At 44.7% G+C, this 19,289-nt stretch overlaps 1 protein-coding gene across 7 annotated transcripts in view; it reads left to right on the top strand.

The window, feature by feature from the left end:
• Nucleotides 1-391: 391 nt before the first annotated feature.
• Nucleotides 392-19,289, top strand: part of mib2 (MIB E3 ubiquitin protein ligase 2) — a 70,093-nt gene continuing 51,195 nt past the window's right edge. For 2 of the 7 annotated variants that reach the window (XM_064300858.1, XM_064300855.1), the window contains exon 1: nucleotides 11,613-11,780. In XM_064300858.1, the coding sequence (XP_064156928.1) occupies nucleotides 11,678-11,780 (103 nt within the window). In that variant the 5' untranslated portion in view covers nucleotides 11,613-11,677. Of the gene's footprint in view, nucleotides 670-8,761; nucleotides 9,294-11,612; nucleotides 11,781-19,289 lie in introns of those variants that run through there. The other 5 variants (XM_064300859.1, XM_064300857.1, XM_064300860.1 and 2 more) reach the window with 4 other exon arrangements.

The raw sequence follows: 19,289 nt of genomic DNA, 5'->3' as shown, positions 1-19,289 counted from the left end.
AACATGTTTTGATTGTTACAAACAAGGTAATGCCTGATCATTCATTGTAGCTGTCCATTGTGAGGTTCATAAAACCTCAAACCTCTCTCATCAGTACACATCCACCTATATACAGCTATACTTTGCTTAAATCAAATGCAATTGTTCCATAAAACTGGTCTGCATAAATGCCATATCTAAGCGAAACTAGCTGGCCGAAGAATGGTTCAAACACGCAAATGTTTATGTCGTTTGTCGAACCTAAATACGCCCGTGGAAAAATGTGAGCAAATCTTTCAAGTGATAATGTTCTGAATTTTGGAGAACGCGCAATTGTAGAAAGTGCGTGCAGCTACACTAACGTCATGACGTACAAATGCCTATATTGCCTTTTTGATACACGTGCTTGGAATGTGTGTAACTAACGCACATTGATTATGTTTTTAAAAATTAATATTGTATGTCTTTGAAAAAGAAGAAATGACTTGAAAATACATGTGACTCACTAGTGGAGGGAGTAGACGTTCGTTAGCTAGCTTGCTTGGTAGCTAGCTAGTAGCCAAGTGCTCCTTCATACACATTGACCAATAACTTCCGCCTGAGAGCGCCTCGGCAGAGAAAGCTGATATAATGTTATGATCACCGGCATGGAATTAAAAGTCCGGGTACATTAAGGATCTTCCTAATAAGGTTAGTTATATTCAGTTAACTTTGATATATATATAAACAAAATATTTTACAAGCTTGGTGCGATCGTGTCATAAAGCGGTTTGTGTAGCTGTAATATAGACTAGCGCAAATAGTCTGCTACTTATGATAGCTAGCTAAACAAAATGTGGTGGCTCACTGATTAGCTTGGTATTTTTGTTGCTACAGTGCGCAAATGCTGCTGTCAGGCAAATTAGCCAGACGGCAATATTTTTTTTACTGTCGTGAAATCAATGCATTAACGATTTGTAAATAGCTAGCTACTTATTCGCGTTTTGCTAAACACCTGGGGAACGTTGACTATGCTGGACTTGCTAGCTACTGCTCAAGCACATAACGCCATCTAGTTACTCAAGCACAGCTCATAATGTGGCTAAATCGGTTAGTTATCGTTTGCTATATACATAAATAACCGTCTGCTCTGTGATGTCAAGATTGTGATAGCTAGATTATGAAAAAGGTATGTCAGTGCTGGCTAGCTACATTACTGTTGTTACTCTAGTGGCTGTAAACTAACGTTAATTAAAAAAATAAAAAAATAGCTCGCGAAATAGGTGTTTCTCCCAAAGGGGAATAAAATAATAGCACGTATTTATTTATTAATTATTTTGGAAGCGAACTAACATTAGCAAATCCCACGTTCGTTATGAAACATTGCGATTATTGGTGCTCTACGTTGAAGAATAAAGCAACAGATCACAGCTAGGCGCAGCTATCATACATAGATCTTCCACTTACAAATGGTAAACAAATTCAAAAGGGGGTGAAGTTCTATGTTCAGATTGTCCTACTAGAAACAACATCAGTTTATCAGGAGAATATAAGTACACACGTTATATTTGGTTAAACAATGAACATGTTTGCCTTGTCTGTATGAATGATCTGTGTAGGCCTACGCTTTTCATCAAAGTTCCAAAATGGTTCTGATTGAAATTGCGTTCATTGATAGTTTTTCTCACGACGCGCAGGAACTGCCGCCGTGGCCTATGCATGGCAAATTGTGGTCACTCACTCACTCACTCATGGACGACCTGTGGGACGCATGCGCAGGTGGTGCTTCGTTTAGTAGGACGCATGCGCAGGTGCATCTCCCAAAATCACCACTTCAAACGGCACAAGATTTTTAAGCACAGCTTTATTGCCTAACGTTTCTTTAGCTAACCCTAACATGTTAGCGTTTCGCCTACTTTAGTTAACCTACTTAGCGCGTACCACCGATACAGATGTATGGACACACGGAGGACAACAAATAACGTTACAGAGGTGAGGACACACCATAGCTAGCTATATAGTTAGCCAAGTTTCACTCATGACACTTTGTACAGGTGCGCCGTGGGTCTGCATGGTTTCGTGCATGGTTCTGTTTACCCAGGTTGTCACGAGTGTGGGTGTGAGAAGTGGATTAGTTTTGCTTTTACCTCCCCTTCTGATGTATATAACACCAAAAAAAAAAAAAAAACGACCGGAAATTTAAAGTGTACTAACTTTACTTCGGCTATAAAAATTCAGGAATGTATTAGCTTGGAGCATCTTTAAATGGCATAGTAAGCATTATTGATAAAAGCGGAGCCACGCACTGCTGAAACGGTTAGTGTTATGCGTGTATGTATGTAAGTTTGCATGCATGACTCCGCTTGAAAACATGCAATCATGTAATCTGATCCTGACACGTTTATTCATGGTATTTTATCTTGGAAAATCTGGACACAGAATGTGGGAAAAGAAAGTCACATTGCTTCTTATACATGCTTTCTTACAAAAGAGGCACTGTGTTATCCGTGTCATTACGGATATAAGCACAACAAAACAGGAAAGGGTAGTCTCGTACATTAGTATCTAGGCTACTGTAGTTGCAGAGAAATATTTATCCATTGCACAATACTCCAACTAATGGTTTCTGACCGATCTCCAGTTTTCCAGTGAAAAAGACCCTTGCATCTAGGTTGAATGATTCCGTAAAAAACTGATGCTTTAATTCAGTTTCAGTTCAGTTTATATCACTACTTAATTACTTCACTTTATTCGTTGGAAGAACTGGTCTTTTTGGCTTTACACAGTGACTGGTGAAAATACATGCAAATACAGTGTTTGGTAAGCTTATTTGCTCATGTCTGGTGCTGAAGCCGGAATTGCATTTTAGTAGTTCCTCTGATGGCTATTTGCATGGCTGCCTTTTAGATGAGTACTTCTTCCTCTTTGCGTGCGAACTAATTAAATCACTTGTAGACGCGCGCAGTGGCTGCCACCCAGCTTTCTTGCTTTGTTCAGTTAGTGTAAAACTTCTCTGCTCGGGTGCAGCGTGCACACTGGGAATACGCTCTGGGTTTTCCGTACAGTTCGTGTTTATAAGTGTTGACGTGGTTGTGTTTATTTTCAGGGCGGGGGAGGGGGGGGGAGCAGGAACTGAAGTGGTAGACTGGAAGAGCTGGAAGAAAATGTTGGGAAAATTTAAATGTAAATATAGTCTTGAGTCGGTGAATGGGCAGTGGTCCACTTATGCTAATTTGTCTTCTTTTACTGTCCTTTTGTCACTGTTTTGGAAATGGCGCTGAAACTTCATTGGAATAGTCAAAGTCCCCCCCCCCCCCCCAGCAATCACTATTAACTACATTCTGTTCATCACAGAACCTGCTCTGGATATGTCTCTCCAGTGAGGCCATGGTGGGCCTGTATAATAAATTAAAAAAAACTCATACATTTACAGCTATGTGATTCTGCCCATGCATACACTGGAAATATATAGGCTTGTGTGAATCTTAAATTAGACTACCGTAATACTAACCGAAGGCGCTGCAACCACAGAAGAAGAAGCTAAATGTGCTGTCAGGACTTTATGTCAAGACTATCTTCGGTTATCTTCAGTCATGGATACAAAGGAGCTCATTATAGGAGACAGTAGTATCGTTAACTGATGGAACACAGACAATGCCAGTAAAGTAATTAGTTTAAGTGAGGGAAAAAATGTGAAAGCAAACCTACACATATCATTTCTGCTTCCACTAAGGTTTTTTTTAAATATTTGAAACTGACGAAAATGGAAAAAAAGTGGGAGAAGTAATGAAATATGATTTGCAAAGAAACCCTGGAACACAAATACAGTAGTTCATGTCTCTTGGACTTGTGAATTCTTGAAGCTATAATCGTTTGATGGCATTAATCATTTGCTTCCTTGTGACTGTGCAGAACATTGTCAACTGGCAAAGCAAAGATGCATGTCCATTCCAGCAAGCAATTTTTTCTGTACAGATAAATAAGTCCTTACTAACTGAATATTGTGCTGGAGAGTAGGCCTGAGTAATTGGTATGTGTAATGTACAATACAGGGAAAATGCTGATGCAACAACAGTGATGTTACAGTATTTCTTTCCAATTTACAACTTTCAATATGTACGGTAGTTCCTGTGTACTTGAAAATGTGAACCTGCTGTAGAGCTTGGTTTTATGTACAATTGTGCCATTATAAATAAGTATAACAAAGGCCTATATTTTTCTCTCTTGCCAGCCATATTGTTCCTGTTACGAACAAAGCAACAATAACAGAAACCCATTAATTTCTTTGACGGGGAAAGAAAGCAGCTCTGCCACAAAAGTGCTGCTTCAGACAGTTAAATTTGAAAATGATCAAAGCGCGCTAAGATCTGAGGAATGAAGGAGAGTCAGATAATAAGAAAAACAGTATTTACGAGACAGTGGAAACAATGTCGCTGGTTGTTTGTTATTGCCTAATCGGGAAGGCTCTTGTCAATGTGGTAATTACAGATGGGGGCTCCTTTAAATGAAGAGACAAAATGAGCCAATGCATTGCTTCTTCTATGCGATGAAAAAAATATATATATATGGAGCCTGGTTTCACTGACCTGGGTGCATTCAGCGACAATGGAAAGAATTTTTTTTTGTAGTTAATTGTTGGAGACAGAAAAACAGGTCAGTGCAAAATGTGTGATGGGGAACTTGCCAACACAGAGGTAAATTGTAGAGGCTGATATGTTTACAGTTGATTGGTCTGTAGTTATTACCTGTATGTTGGAAAGCCTATGTCAAATATCTGTGTAATGACCAGCAGCTATCTTATTGAGGGAGAAAACAATGTAGAGCTGGCTAAAATAACAAGAACTGATCTTTTTGAGTGCAGTCACCTGGGCAAATTCTACCAGCTCAGCAGTACTCATAAGAAGCACATTTCCTGTGCTGCACAGGTGGGTGTTTGCATAAATGTCCCTTTCAATGGCATGAAAGTTAAGATGTCTTTATGAAACATTTGCATTTTTTTATGTACTTACTTTTACATCAGTAACTTTATGTACATTGCCTCAAGCTTGCTTTGAATAGCCTAATTTGCTCTCTCACAGTTCATCATGTTCAAAGTAATGATGGAATTCTACTCAAATTAAGACAGCTAAAAAATATAATTAAGACTGGTTTTAAAAGCGACACAACAAGGTATCAGTGCTGTGTGATTTTTATTTTTAACAGTCTAATTAAACGGCACGTAATGTGTACAATTAACAAGTTATTTTGCTTGCTTGCTGTCTAAGCCCATTCAAATGAATTCAGTGTTAGTGAATGGATGCTAGTAAGCAAAGATTAAAGTTTGCCGTCTAGCTTGTAAGGTCATGTTTTTTTTTCATTCATGTTAGTCAGTTGGTAAGTCCCTCTTTTTTTTTTGCACAGCACTGATGCATGCATCAACCCACTGACATGAGAGAAAATAAACAGAGCACCTATGGTCTTGTGGATCAGGAAAGAAAGAAATGTTTAATGTCACAGCAGACCTGAAACTTGCAGTTGCAGTTGAAGCGTAGTGTAAGAACGTTAAATTTAGCCAAGTTAATCAGCTCTGCAAGGAAGTCACGCATCTACTGCCCCCTGATAGTGGCGAGGTTTATCTTGCCACCTGTGCGGTGATAGAACGGACTGTTGCTGCAGTTCCCCTTTGTCATTGACTGTAATTCTGATTGTTTAATGTCATGCATGTAGGGCTACTCCTACCAACAGCATCTTGCAGACCCTGCTGTTACGTTACATTACAGGCATTTACCAACATTTTACGTTGTATCCATTTATACAGCTGGATATATACTGAAGCCTTGCAGGTTAGGTACCTTGCTCAAGGGTACAACAGTAGTGTCCTACCTGGGAATCGAACCTGTGACCTTTAGGTTACAAGACCAGCTCTTTACCCATTATACTATGCAGCCGCCCCTGTTGACCAAAGGACGAGTAAAGGGCAAGTGAAGGAGTTTAATATGTATGTATATATCTTAAATAAATGTGCTTATAGCAGGGTTATGAGCCAGGGCTGCCCAACACTGCTTCTGGAGACCTGTCCTGTTGGCTTTCATTCCAACCCTAACAAAGCACACCTCATTCAGCAGCTTGAGATCTCATTGAGCTGCTAATTAGTAGAATTGGGCGTGATTGTTTTGGTTGATTATTTGTTCTATGCCTAGTAACAACTGTCAAATGAACACATAAACAGACATGGCTGAGTTACTGAATTAATTACTAGTATGCACTGAAATAAAAGTGAGAACCAACCAAAAGGCTGTTTAAATGTCTGTTTAGCTGATAAATGGCTTAAATTCCAGATTAGGTGTTAGGCTGAAATTAACAGGAATGTATTAGCTTGGAGCATTACGTTTGTAATTTCAAACCAAGGCAGTGTGCCCCCTAGCCCGGAGACTATGGAAGTCATAGTGTAATAAACTGTTACCTTTCCAGGTAGTTTATCTTCCCCATGTTTTAACTGATATGGTGGTTAGTTATGACCTTAAGGTTAGCAATCAAGGAGGATTGATCAGGCCTATATCATTCCCAGACCCGGTGGTTTGCCTGATTTCCTAACGTATTTCTGTGGTGTTATTAATGTTTAAACATTACTGATTTAAAAGGGTTACACATCATATACTACCCTATCTTATCTCCTCAATTACTTTTGAAGTAGTTTAACTTTTTCTTATCTCATTTTTATACCTTCTCTTTTGCTGGAAAAAAATTGTGTTGGTTTACAGAAAGCTGAACGTTCTGTGAGTAAAAACCAGAAATTTGGCATTGAACGAGGCCTTCACTGGAGTTAGGAAGTCTTGGAGCTGCAAAGGCTGTGATATTATCTCAAACATTTTTTTTTTTAGAAAACTGCAGTCTCTTGAATAATACATCAGTTGTTTACAGCAGTAGCTTGCAAAAAATATCCATAGAGCCAACCCCCCCCCCTTTTAAATTTTTTTTGAAAACCTCAGCATAGCGTCTACACCAGAAGCACAATCAGGGTTTGATTGCTGCTATAGTTTTGGGAGCGTGGTGTTTGCAGTTGCTCTTGTTTTAGGGGTGTGTCTTGGACTGTTCCTTCTTAGAAGATAACTGACAGGCCGTTTTGTTTGTTGTGTTTGGAGGTTGGTGCAAAAAGCAATGTGTTAGAAGTGGGCATGAACAAATTTAACAAAACCTTTTTCCTTTTTAAAAACCCTTAGGGAAGGCCTGCCTTTTGTGACCGCAACGAGCGTTCGTTGTCAATAGCAAGGGGTCCCGTGCAGGAGAAAATTAACATAACCTTTCTTTTAAAAGAAAAACTTTAGCAAGGAAGGGCTGTTTGAGCACCAGAAGTACTTGCTCCAAGGGCCCAGTGCCAGGGAACACCACGTCGGAAAGTGGCAGTTGTACTCGGTGCCCTGCGGACCGCGGGTCTAGATTGATGGCACCGAGGACCAGGCCGTATGGGCTTCGGCAGCACAGTGTCACGGCCCAGGGGTCGAGGCTCTGGCCCGGAGGAGATAAAAGCGCACGAGCCGTTTCCCCTTAGCGCGTGCCACTCAGCGCAGAGCGATGAGTTATGCTCTCTTTCCTCATTTGACTGACATTTCCACCCAGAGCTCGTTCAGGGTATTTTCCTCATCGCTCGGGATTTAGGAAGGGTAGAGAGGAAGCGTCCCTTCACCAGGATATGAGTCTGAGCGTCTGCACAGCAGATCACTGACCCGAATAGCGAAGATGCCCACACGATGGCTAGCAAGGTATCTCTAGCAAGAGTCTGGGAGATCTTTTTTTCTTTTCTTTTTTTCAACAACAACCAGAAATTTCTCAAGATCACTCACTGGAACCAAGAATGAGCTCCCAGTGCTGTTTGCTGGCAAGCGAAGTGTTGTACGTCTCTGTACGTGGACTTGCTCACGCTGCCGGATTTACAGGGAGGCTACCTGCGGAAGCCTGGTCCTTTTTGGCTTTGTTCTGTGTTCCAGTTCTGAACCTTTAAAAGATGAACGGGAGAAACAAATGAATAAAATCCCAGATTAGTCCCTTTGAAGGGAGTTGGCATTTCAGTCAGGCCATTTTTGATATGGCTGACCTTGGTGGACAACAAAGCGCTCTTTGTTTTTGGAAACATGACTGTAGTGTGCTTTGGTTGTGCTTTGGTTTTTAAGGCGTAAATCGCACACCAGAGCGGCTCTGCCGTCATTCTGGCAGTTACAACTTTGTTGTTGCGGTGCGAACGTGCGGCCGTGCATGCGCGAGTGCCTGCGCGATTGCGTTTGCGTGTTTTTTTTATCCAAGCCGTGCGGACCGTGGCAGTAGCGTCGGTGGAGAGCGGTGCGATTCTCGCGGCTGGGTGCTCGCGAGCAGGGAATGCAGCTTGGGTCTGGACAGCGTCCACGCCTCCGACAGCTGCGCCCGGATTTATCCCTGCGTCCCGTGGTCTCGGGAATAGACCTCGCTCTCTCTCCTTTCTTCCCCTCTCCCTGAGCCCGGGGATCTCCAGGGGGTTTTTAAGTGAAGAACAGAGTCATGGCAGGTGCTGATTTATCGTCACCCGTCGTCAGCCCCTCCCTTTCAGCTCATGCTCTCTTAAGACCCCCGCCCCCCCCAACAGACACACGCACAGAGCCAACCCCCTCCACTGCCTCTGTTTTGCACGAGAGATATTCCTGCTCATGTCTTCTGTTTACCCACGCATGCGGAGGTGTTCCTGGGTAATGAGAAGAAAACCAGCACAGCGCGTGGTGTGTGTGTGTGCGCGCGCATGTGTGTCACCGGGGTTTGCCAGAGACAGAAATAGCACCAGGAACAGCGAAGACAGAAGCCGTCAGCCTCTGTGTTAGTGCGGGCGTGTGTGCGTGCGCGCGTGCGCGTGCGACGACCTGAACGCGCCGTTTCCACTTTCCTCGTCCTTCTCAGATAATCCCTTCTGACTAGGCACACAATGGGCTAAATACCCACCGCATCCTCCAGCGCAAAGCCGATCCCTCCCTCCCGACGTCTCCGTTTTTTTATTTCCCTTTATTCGTTTTATTTATTTTTTAATCGCCGATGTCTCCGCAGAAGACGGCGGCGTGCGCGGCTCAACCTGCTGGCCCCGGCGGTGGTGTGGCTGCTGATTAATCTGGCTCTGGGACGCAGCGCGTTCTGTCTCATTTTAATTCAGAGAGGGCTACCTCACCGCGCAAGGCTCGCGCCCCCCAGGACACCCGCCGCAGCTGGTTTCGGGGTGCTGCTGCTGCGGCGGCGGCTGGACCGCTGCTCTTCAGCATCTCGCGCCTCTGAAAGATCGGTCGCCTAGTCCTCCCCGTTTGGCGCCTTGAATATTGTTTGCTGGCCCCCGCTTATTCCAACAGGTAAAGAGACAAACCGTGACATATTAAACGGTAATATTACCGGCATGGTTATTTCATTCATTTTTATTGTGCCTATATTTTTTCTATTTGGGGATTTTTTTGGCATTTGCAGATATAGATATAAATATAGACATGTACTGTATTTACCATATTTCTAAATGCTTGCATAGCTAGCATTTGTATGCATGAGTTCATTGCAGCTGTCCTGTGTGCTTGTAGCAGCCAGTCATGTCTTTTGGGTGCAGGGCTGTATATCACTGCCCTGAGGCTACAGCTGTTGCGATTACGCTGCTTATTTAAAAAGAGGATTGTCTGTTGTATTCCAATCAAAATGCGGGATGTTTGTTTTCTTTTATTATGACGAGTTTTCGGAGTGCTGACGAATAAATAATTTGCTATGTGAAGAATTCCTTTCGTAAATGCATCACGAAGAATAGACGTACCGTTTCTGTGTATAATAAATTCCGCTATAAGAGTGTCCTACTATGCAGGAAACTAGAGCAGGACTCGAGATGCTTCTAACCCACAATCATTGCTGTGTAGTAGGTCAGTATTCTAGAATAAAAATCAAGTTATCCTTACAGTTAGAAGGAAAAAATATATAATCAATTTATTTGAGTTGAACTGGGAAGGCAGACCAACACCTTTCCTTTACCTGATTAAATTAACTGATGCAAATCTATTTTTAAAAGCCCGGCATCTCGGCGTGAAATGATAATGTTAGTGAGTGCTGGTGCTAATGCAAATACCTTATCTTAAAAAAACACCACTAAACCCACACAGGCTGCGGTGAGGGGGTTGAATTTGTCCTGGGTAAGACCAAAGACAAAACTTTGACCCATTGCAAATGACATAACTTCAGCAGGCAGTCCAGTGTTTACCCAGTCACTCTCTGATAAATACACTGAGCACTTCAGTATAGTTTGTTTGGTTTTTTGATTACGTTAGTAAGTGGGTCCAAGTCTTGTTTTTGAAATCTCAGAGATTACGTTTGGGCATAGGCGTAGATTTCGAGGGGGTGGGGGTCGCAGGGGATACGTCCCCCTCAGTATTTAGAACATGTGCATTTGTCCCCCCCCCCTATAAAAACATGAAAGAAGCAGAGGACTTTTAAAATGATACAGAAAAGGCACAAATTGGTGCATAAAAATCCACCAGAATGCAGGAAATGAAGTGTTTGACGCTCATAATTTCCTGAGGGGGGGGGGGGGAAGACCCCCCACTTAATGTGTCCCCCCCCAATGTCCAAACGAAACCTACGCCACTGCGTGTGGGGTTAATATTTAGGCCAACATCCCCTTGTAATACTAGATTAAACGGCTCCTGTATATTTCTTTTTGTGTTTTCTTATTATAGTTGTATAATGTATGGCTATATGAAAAGCATATGATATTACTTTTTACATGTGGCCTGTCCAACTGAAAAAAGAGCAAAACTCCATGTTGCCACCCATGTAGCTAGTTAGCCATTATGTATTGTGAGAATCAGCTCTTTTCTTGCTTGCTTGAGGGTAGATAGTTAACATTGTTATGGCTGCTTGGCTAAAGATGGAAATACTGAAAAAGGTGGTTGGCTATTAGCATTTTTCAATGCGTATCACTGCATTTTGCATGAGACCAAAATATGAAAGCACAGCTAGTAGGCTTCCGATTAATTCAAAACGAATCCTGAAATAAAATAAAAAACACAATCCATATTATTATGCGATCTTTCTCTTTCATTTCATTAATTAAAAAGTAAGAATGAATACAAAATAATCTTATTTTTTCCCCCCTTAATTAGCCAGATATTGTACATTTCAAGTCTCATGAAACAGTTAAATGCCACAGCTTTGCAGAAATGTATTTGATACACTCTTGGGATTTTAAAGGTTATTTTGTATTTATAAAGTCTGTTTTTAAAAATTAAATATGTCAATATAGATGCTTTCAAGCTGCAACATTGTGCTGAAATGGACCTAGTGGGTTTGTTGGTTATTAACCGGTGATTATTACATCAGTTGTTTTAATCTTTTAACGTTCAGTTCGTATCACTATTCTTAAAATGTGTGATATAGGTCTATCAACGCAGGCCAATGAGACAGCGGGTGAATTTTCGGGTGCGACTTATAAAGTACGTTCCAATTATATAGAGAGTGCTTTTATGCTGTAAAAGCAGTGGATCTACTCTATTAACAGCAGTTATTTAAACTAAATCACTTCTATGTATTCAAGCTTGCCAGTTTAAGACATTGAGCCACATCCTCTTGTCAAAAAGAGCAAAAAGTACATGTTCCAAAACAAAGAGCAAAGTTCACACGCAGGCAAACAGGACAGACCTGCTGCGGCAGGTTAATTCACCCACGGATCCTTGTAGTGGCACTTGTGTTCTGGGGCGGTCCCAGAATGAACATCATCTTTTGGAAGCGGGCGTTAGCCGGAAAGTCTGACAACGAGAAAAGGAAGAGCCGCGTGGTAAAGATGCTACGTAGCGGCCTGAAACGTATGGGTAATAATACCTTTAATTATTTTTTGCGCGTCTGTCTGTGTGTGAGCACTGGGGGCGTGCCCATTCGTTGAGAAATGCTCACATAAAATGACAACCCGCGTCGGGCCACATAGCCTGCTAACGGTGCAATAGATAAACTGTTTCAATTATAGCTACATTATTCATTCAAAAGTTTCCAATACCTATCGTTTTTCCTTATCGGAAACAGGTTATTCTGACGTTTTAAAACCGAAGTGGAAATACCGTAGGCTTAAATGCTGTGAAAATGCTGTATTCGCGTATTTTGGTCTGCGTCTGCCCACCCAACCTGGATGAATCTTTCGAGGGAGAGTGTGAGATTTGAGATGTGTTCCCAGAATAACGCTGGGTCGACGACAAGATGCAGTCTGCTATCTGTGATTAAAAAGGTCTGTGCTTTTACAAAATAAAATAAAAAAAATAAACATTTTCCTCAATTTCAGGTTTCAGGATATTTAAAATGGCCCAATTTCCCCTTTGAGTCTGTTTTTGGAGCAGCTTGATTAACATTTACTGTGCAAACAACACATTTACCTCACAGGTCCTATGACTTGTTACTGTTAACTTTCGTAGTCGAACGGCTTTAACCGAATGTACTCAGACAGCACGGCCTATTCTGATCGTTTATATTTCTAGGTATTTTCTATAGGGGGTTACTGAAGTGTACATTGCTTAAGAAAATAACGGCATCACCTCACGTGTGAGTTGAACATTTTGGCTCCAAGTTAAGCCTCCTAACTACCATACTAAGCGTAATGGAGATGTAGGTTATCACACAACGCATGTGGTATGATTGACATACAGACAAAGTCTGTTTGTGGTGGACTACCGGCCATTTTGTCACCGGTGTCTTTGCATTTTGGGCATTTGAAAGCAGTCGCTGTTCCACTCAGCAGCGCTGATCTTTGATCCTTGCTCAGCACATTATGCACAATGCCTGCTCTGTGACTCACTTGCTTAATACTGATTAGTGATCAGTGTTGTTGGGTGAATGGGCCATCAAGGACTATGGCCTTTGTCTCTAACCCCGAGGCAGTTAAAACCTCGCATTTAAGTCATACGAGGTGCTCATTTTGGGAGATTAGTCTTACACACCGCCTAGGGGGGCGAATCCTACATCACATGTCGTCAGTCTTGATTAGTCACTCCTGGTTTACTGACTAGGGCAGTAGTGTACTGAGTAGGCCAGGGCTGCCCAGCCCTCTTCCTGGAGATACCGTCCTGTAGGTTTTCACTCCGACCCTAACAAAGTACACTCCGTTCAACTGCTAGAGATATTGAGCTGATACTTAGTAGAATCAACATTTTCTATTGGGGTTGAATTGAAAGTGTACAGGACGGTAGATCTGGGTTGGGCAGCCCTGGACTAGGCATACACACATATATATATATATACACACACACACACACACACACACACACAAACACACACACACACAAACAAGACAGACAGAGAGACAGAAATTGGAGGCAATCATTGAGATCTGAACAGTAATAATCCCTTCCCTAAATTTCTGCAATTTGCTTGATAACTAACAGTCTTGTTTTGAACTAGGGAGTACTCGTGAAATCAGGAAAATCAATCAGCCACACACCGGTACCTCTCAAAATCTGCATAATTTCCTAATGTAACCGCAAACTGCCGCTTCCTGTGTGATTCTGCTAATGTTGGGTCCAGTCGCCTGCATGTTGTGAGCTTCTGTGTATACCTACCAAACAGTTGCTGTCTGTCACCACACTACTTTTGCACAAGAAACCAAGATGTACAACCACAGAGCATTTATGCCATAGAATATTTAATGTAATAATGAAACGCTCAAGGTTTTACAAAACAAGGGAGTTGACTGGCCATCGACACTGAAGACTCGGCAGACCTGTTGGCAAAGCGGAATTTTCAGTGGTCTGCAGCAGACGTTACGGTCCTTCTCCGATGGGACGATCCAGACCACTCGCGCAGATCACATTTTTTTATACACAATCCCATTTATACCGCTGGACCTGTACTGAAGCCATGCAGGTTCAGAGCCTTGCGCAAGGGTGCAACAGCAGTGCTTCAGTGGGGGATTCGAACCCACAACCTTTGAGGTGAAAGCCTTGTAGAAACCAGTGTCAGACCGTTGTTGTACACTGCCACCCTGGTTCAAGAAGCCGTGATGAAAAAAAACAGAAAATGGTGTGTTCCCATGTGCGCCTGTTTTCCAGTGTTTACTTTAAGAAAAATGGCTTCAGCAAAATGAGAGAACGCAAGACCAGAATCCAACTCTGACCTCAAATGAGAGGGTCTGAAGATCAAGAACACAACTTTATTTAGACCACATCCGTCCTGTGTGTGCCTAATATTATAGAACTTAGAAGGACTGATGAACCTTGATATTATACAACAATACACGTTGCTGTCACTTTAAAAAAATAAGAGACTGACACTGGAAATAGTCAGGGGGAGGGGGGTTGCAGTTTTTGATATATATAAAACAAATATTTAGTTTTATCTGGTTTTATGAGATTGTTAAGAAAACATTTTCTTCATTGTTCATTTTACCCTTTCTGTTGCTATAGGCCTCTTCATATCCTTACTAAACTGAATAACACTCGCGTGCTAGTCAGTCAGGTTTTTTGGAAACCTTCTAGATATCATTACTTGAAAGAGCACTGAAGAACAAGTCGAGTGGTGAGTTTTCTTCGAATGCTAGTATTTCTGATTTTTGTCGCATCTCTCAGAATCAGGACACTGCCGCCAGTTCCTTGTCCTGTGAAGTCTGTGGCTCCGCCCCCTTATAGGATTTTGAGCTGTGTGGGAGGCAACTATGCAGGACTCACAGGGAGGCCCTCGGCGCTCCCTCTCTCCCTCCTTCCCTCCCCTCCCTCCTTTCTGTCCCTCCCTCCCTCCCTCCCTCCCTCCCTATTTCTCCCTCCTCCTCACACCCTCCCTTTCTTTCTCTCCCTCTTCCTCTCTCTTGCTCCATGTCCCTCTTTATCTCGCCTGCCCCCCCCCCCCCCAGAATCCCAGCAGTGTGCCCGGGCTGCCCATCTGCTGTAGCAGAGCTGTTTATTCCCCCCCGCCCGCCCCCCCTCCCAGTCTTAGCCTTCAGAAATAGATTGGCAAGGACATGCCCTGGCAGGTGGCGTGCCCGGGGGGGGAACGCCGCCAAGTGCCCAGCATGCCCTCCTACACCAGCGCTCCTTCCTGCATGTGCTGGCGGGCAGGAAGTGCGCCGTTGAACCAAAACGACTCCTTCCCCGATTAACGGCGGTGCACCCCTGGTTGCTGTCCTGTGTAAGCAGTGTGACCCGTGGTGTAAAAAGCCTGGGCCCTGTTGCTGTGTGTGCGTTGTAGGGAGGCTGAAGTTTTGGGTGAGTGGTGTGGGGGCGGGCTGCAGCGTTGGCCTGACAGGGCAAGACCGAGCCCCTGAGTGGCGCTGTCCTCTGCCCGCCAGCGGGAGCCGCTGTCTCCTGGGAGACTGATGGCGCAAGGCACCCGGAATGTTCCGCTCCTGACCGGACCCGCGCCAGCTCCCGTGCCTCACCAGAGCCTCTCTGGGGACCTCCCCCCCCCCCCCCCAAACGAGCTCCCAGCGAGCTGATTGGTACCTTGCATGGCAGCCTTTCACCGTTGGTGTGTGAGTGTGTGTGTGAATGGGTAAATGAGAGGCATCAATTGTAAAGTGCTTTGGATAAAAGCGCTATATAAATGCAGTCCACTTACCGTTTACCCTTCTCCGGTACTGCAGGTCTCTGTGTGATTTTCGGTCCTGTCCTTTGAGGGCTTGTTACTGTCCACACAGCTCAAACGGGGGGGTGTCTCCAGTGCTCAGTCTTTGTGGCTTTCAGCGTTATTTTTAATAGCTGTTGCCATTTTACCTCTTGTTCCCACAGCAGAACGAAAGGTTATCAAATCGTACTTTGCAGTTCTGTCATGAGATCGGTAACAAACGGTGAAACATATTCAAGTATCTTTCAAGAACAGCTTCTACTGGATTATTCGAATTGTGTTTGTGCAAGTGTAAGTGTGTGTGAGTGCGTTTATGTGTCTGTATATGTATGCATGTGTGTGTATGTGTGTGTGTCTCTCTCTGTATGCTTTTTACTTCTGTGTGTATGTATGTGTGTGCATGTGTGTGTCTCCCTCCCTGTGTGCTTTTTTCCTGTGTGTGTGTCTGCGTGTGTGTGTGTGTCTCTCTCTCTGTATGCTTTTTACTTCTGTGTGTCTGTGTGTGTGTATGCGTGTGCATGTGTGTGTCTCTCAACCTCCCTGTGTGCTTTTTTCCTGTGTGTGTGTGTGTGTGTGTGTGTGTGTTTGTGTTCGTGCGCGCACACTGATTTCTCTCTAACCTTGACGTTGAGGCAGCCTTGTTTTTCGAGTGCCAGGGTTCTGTCGTCCCCCTTTGGCAGACGGCGTTCTGTACTTGTGCACACGCACAACTCTCTCTGCAGCGCATGCAGCGCCGGCATGTCACCGGCATGTCACCGGCATGTCACCGGCATGTCACCGGCATGTCAACGGCTTTGGCGGCTCGCGGTTCGCCTCAGCGCTACGAGGAAGGAGCCGCGCTCGGGCCTGCGCCGTCGCTCGGGAGTCGCACGGTGGCGTTTGCCCCGCGGTTTCATCACGCCGGTTCTCTGTGAGCGGATCGACGGGCGGCGCGGTCTTACTTTGGACGTCGGTCCTCTCGTTGGTTCAGTCGCTCGCTCAGCCAGCGGTTTCTGCAGGAGGCTACGATTGGTGTTGCAGGAGATAACCTTTCTGATAACGCGTGCTGTTCTCCGAATAGCCTCCTGTTCGCAAGTTGCAGCGCACGGTATGCAAACACTGGAGGACTGCGGCCTCTCGTGTGTAGAAGAGCGCTTCTGATGTCTTTGTTGAGTGTATTTTATGACCTTGGTGTAGTGCCTCTGTTTGCACTGTGCCTGTTAAAACCAGTCAGGCGGGTTGATCATTGAAATGATCACATTATTGTACATACAGTTCCAGTAATTGTTCTGAGGTTCCAACAATCATAGTTTATTTAAAAAAATTTTTTTTAAGTTGACTTGCCCAATTCCCGCCCTCGTTTGACTGAACCCTCCCATTCATTGGTGACACAGTCATTGCACACCAGAACGGTTCCTTAACTGGATTAGCCACCCAGCAGCACCCCCACAATCATTATTTAATGAGTTCATGAGGCATGACGGTGTCCTGGTATCACTACATGTATTTCTACAGGAAGATGACTGATCGTGGTCCTGTAGTGCCATCCCCATCAGTAAAATCATCATTTATTTCATTCAACTGAAAGGTTGTTTTACTTGTGATCGTGATTCATTCTCTCAGTAGTCTACGCGTGGCCGTATCGTTGTGTTCTCTGCGGTCGTTGTAGTTGTTATCTTTGCGAGATAGCTTGTGCTCACCGATGCCCTAAAGCCTTATCTTTATGTTGCACCAATGACGGCCATTTTACCGGCCTCGCTGAACAGCAGAAAGGCAGAACGGCTCCTCCCCTGGTTATCCCCCCTCTCTTCCGTGGCCTCGGATGATTTTGTGTCCCCCCCCACACACACGCGGTTGTGAAACGTCACATTTTAACACCGTCGAGCTGCGGGGCGATAATTACACCCGGGCTGGGCTCAGTCAGCCGCGCCTCTGCGGGCTCGTGAAGTCGCGAGCTGTCTCTGACTCACCCTTCCTGCTGACGCGCGCCGGGTGTTTTCTGACGGGACGCCCCGGGGGGGACGGCGTTGGGCTTTCTCCTCCCTGGGAAGCGGGGGCGCGTCCAGCCCCCCCCCCGATCGATATTTACCCCATCCGCAACCGGGTCCGGGGACGGCAGTGTCAGGGCTCGCCGGACGAAGGACCGACCGACTGACCGACCGACCGACCGACTGACCGCCGGAATCGCCCGCTCGCCGACAACAGGAAGGGGAAGCGTCGGAGTTCGGGAGATTAGCGATACGGCGCGTACCTCGCTCAGGAGCGCGGCGGACGGCTTTGAAGACGACCTTGCACCTCTCGCCGGTACCCCTGAGGGGCAGAATTTGGCAGCCAGGCTGGGCAAATTTCTCTCTTCCCTGTACAGCTCTGTCTTTTTCCCCCTCCGCTGACTTCCGTTCGTTTTGTAACCATGGAGACGCAAGCGTTGCCGTGCCGCCGGTCGTACGTCGTTATTGCCGACGAGGACGAGTTCGTAGCCCTCCTGTGCAAGTTCAGCCAGGGTGAGTTCGCGGGGAGCCGTCGCTGTAGGATTTGGAGCTGTGTGCCACCATCTTTGTGTTTAGCATTCTTCTGTGCTCTATAAATGGGTCTTTTTATAGTTGTTGACAGAGTGAATGCTGACCATTTTTCCTTTTTTTTCTGGCTTATTTTCGCTCTCGGTGGTGGCAGTTGGCTTGCGCGCTCTTCTGTAAATGACCGTCTGTCTGAGTTGTGGATGGAGAGGAAGAGGTCAGTTTTAATTGGCCAGCTTCGCGCGGATGTCGAAGTAGCCGGGTGGTTTTATTGCTCACAGCTGATGGCACATTAAGGAAAACAAATATGTTTTTTTCAAAATTCTGAAATAATTATGAAATAATTTGGCCCCGGGTTGACAATACGTAGGTGGGAACAGTGTTAAATCCTTAATTGGGGTGCTCTTCAGTGCAAGCTAGCTGCGTCCACATGTTGGTTATAGCAAGATATGCTCGGCTATTCTGTTGAACATGGACTGCTGAACATCATTGTTGATATATGGAACCAGAGATGCTGCTTAGAATGTTTTTTTTGTTTTTCTTTTTCCTTTCAATCAAGGGTACAGACCCTTTGCGCTTTAGTTGCTAAAGGAATTGTTGCTGAAATCTTCATATTTATTTAAGTGCCTGTTACGCAAGCTTCTTTATACGTAGTGCTGCTGCTCTGTTAACTTCAAGCATGACTTCCCACTGTTTAGAAGAAAAAAGCCTCGATGTTGCCAAGCTGAGGTTGCGTGTGTGTGTGTGTGTGCGTGTGCGTGCGTGTGTGTGTGCGTGTGTGTGTGTGTGGGAAAGCCTCCATGATTTCTCTTCAGGGTTCTTTCTGACTTTCTGGCGTCTGTGTGAGTGTTCTGCCCAGGCAGACGAGCGGTATGGGGAAGCTTCGCCTGGAGCTGTGTGCCTCCCACAGTCTGAGCGGGAAGCCGAGGTGTGTGTGTGTGTGTGTGTGTGTGTGTGTGTGTGTGTGTGTGTGGGATGAGTACTGCAGCTCCGTCTGTTCTGCCCACGCACACACTCTCACACACATTCAGACACATATTCATGCACACACACACACACATATATTTACACACATACACTCTCTCTCTCTCTCCAATTCTTTGCCCAGCATGTGTCTTTTTATAGAGTTGCTTCTAGCCTTTTTCATTATATAAAAAAAAAAAGGCTGTAACGCAATTGCCTGCATTGTCCCCAGAGAGCTCAGTCACCGCTGGCCTGCGATCTGTGGTTAAGAACCAGATGATGGCTTCCCTTTCACGACTGTCCGACCTTTGACCTTCCTCTCTGTAT

This window comes from Anguilla rostrata, chromosome 11, assembly GCF_018555375.3.
Source record: "Anguilla rostrata isolate EN2019 chromosome 11, ASM1855537v3, whole genome shotgun sequence".
In the NCBI taxonomy this organism is placed as follows: Eukaryota; Metazoa; Chordata; class Actinopteri; order Anguilliformes; family Anguillidae; genus Anguilla; species Anguilla rostrata.
This window is presented reverse-complemented; position numbering and strand designations above follow the sequence as displayed.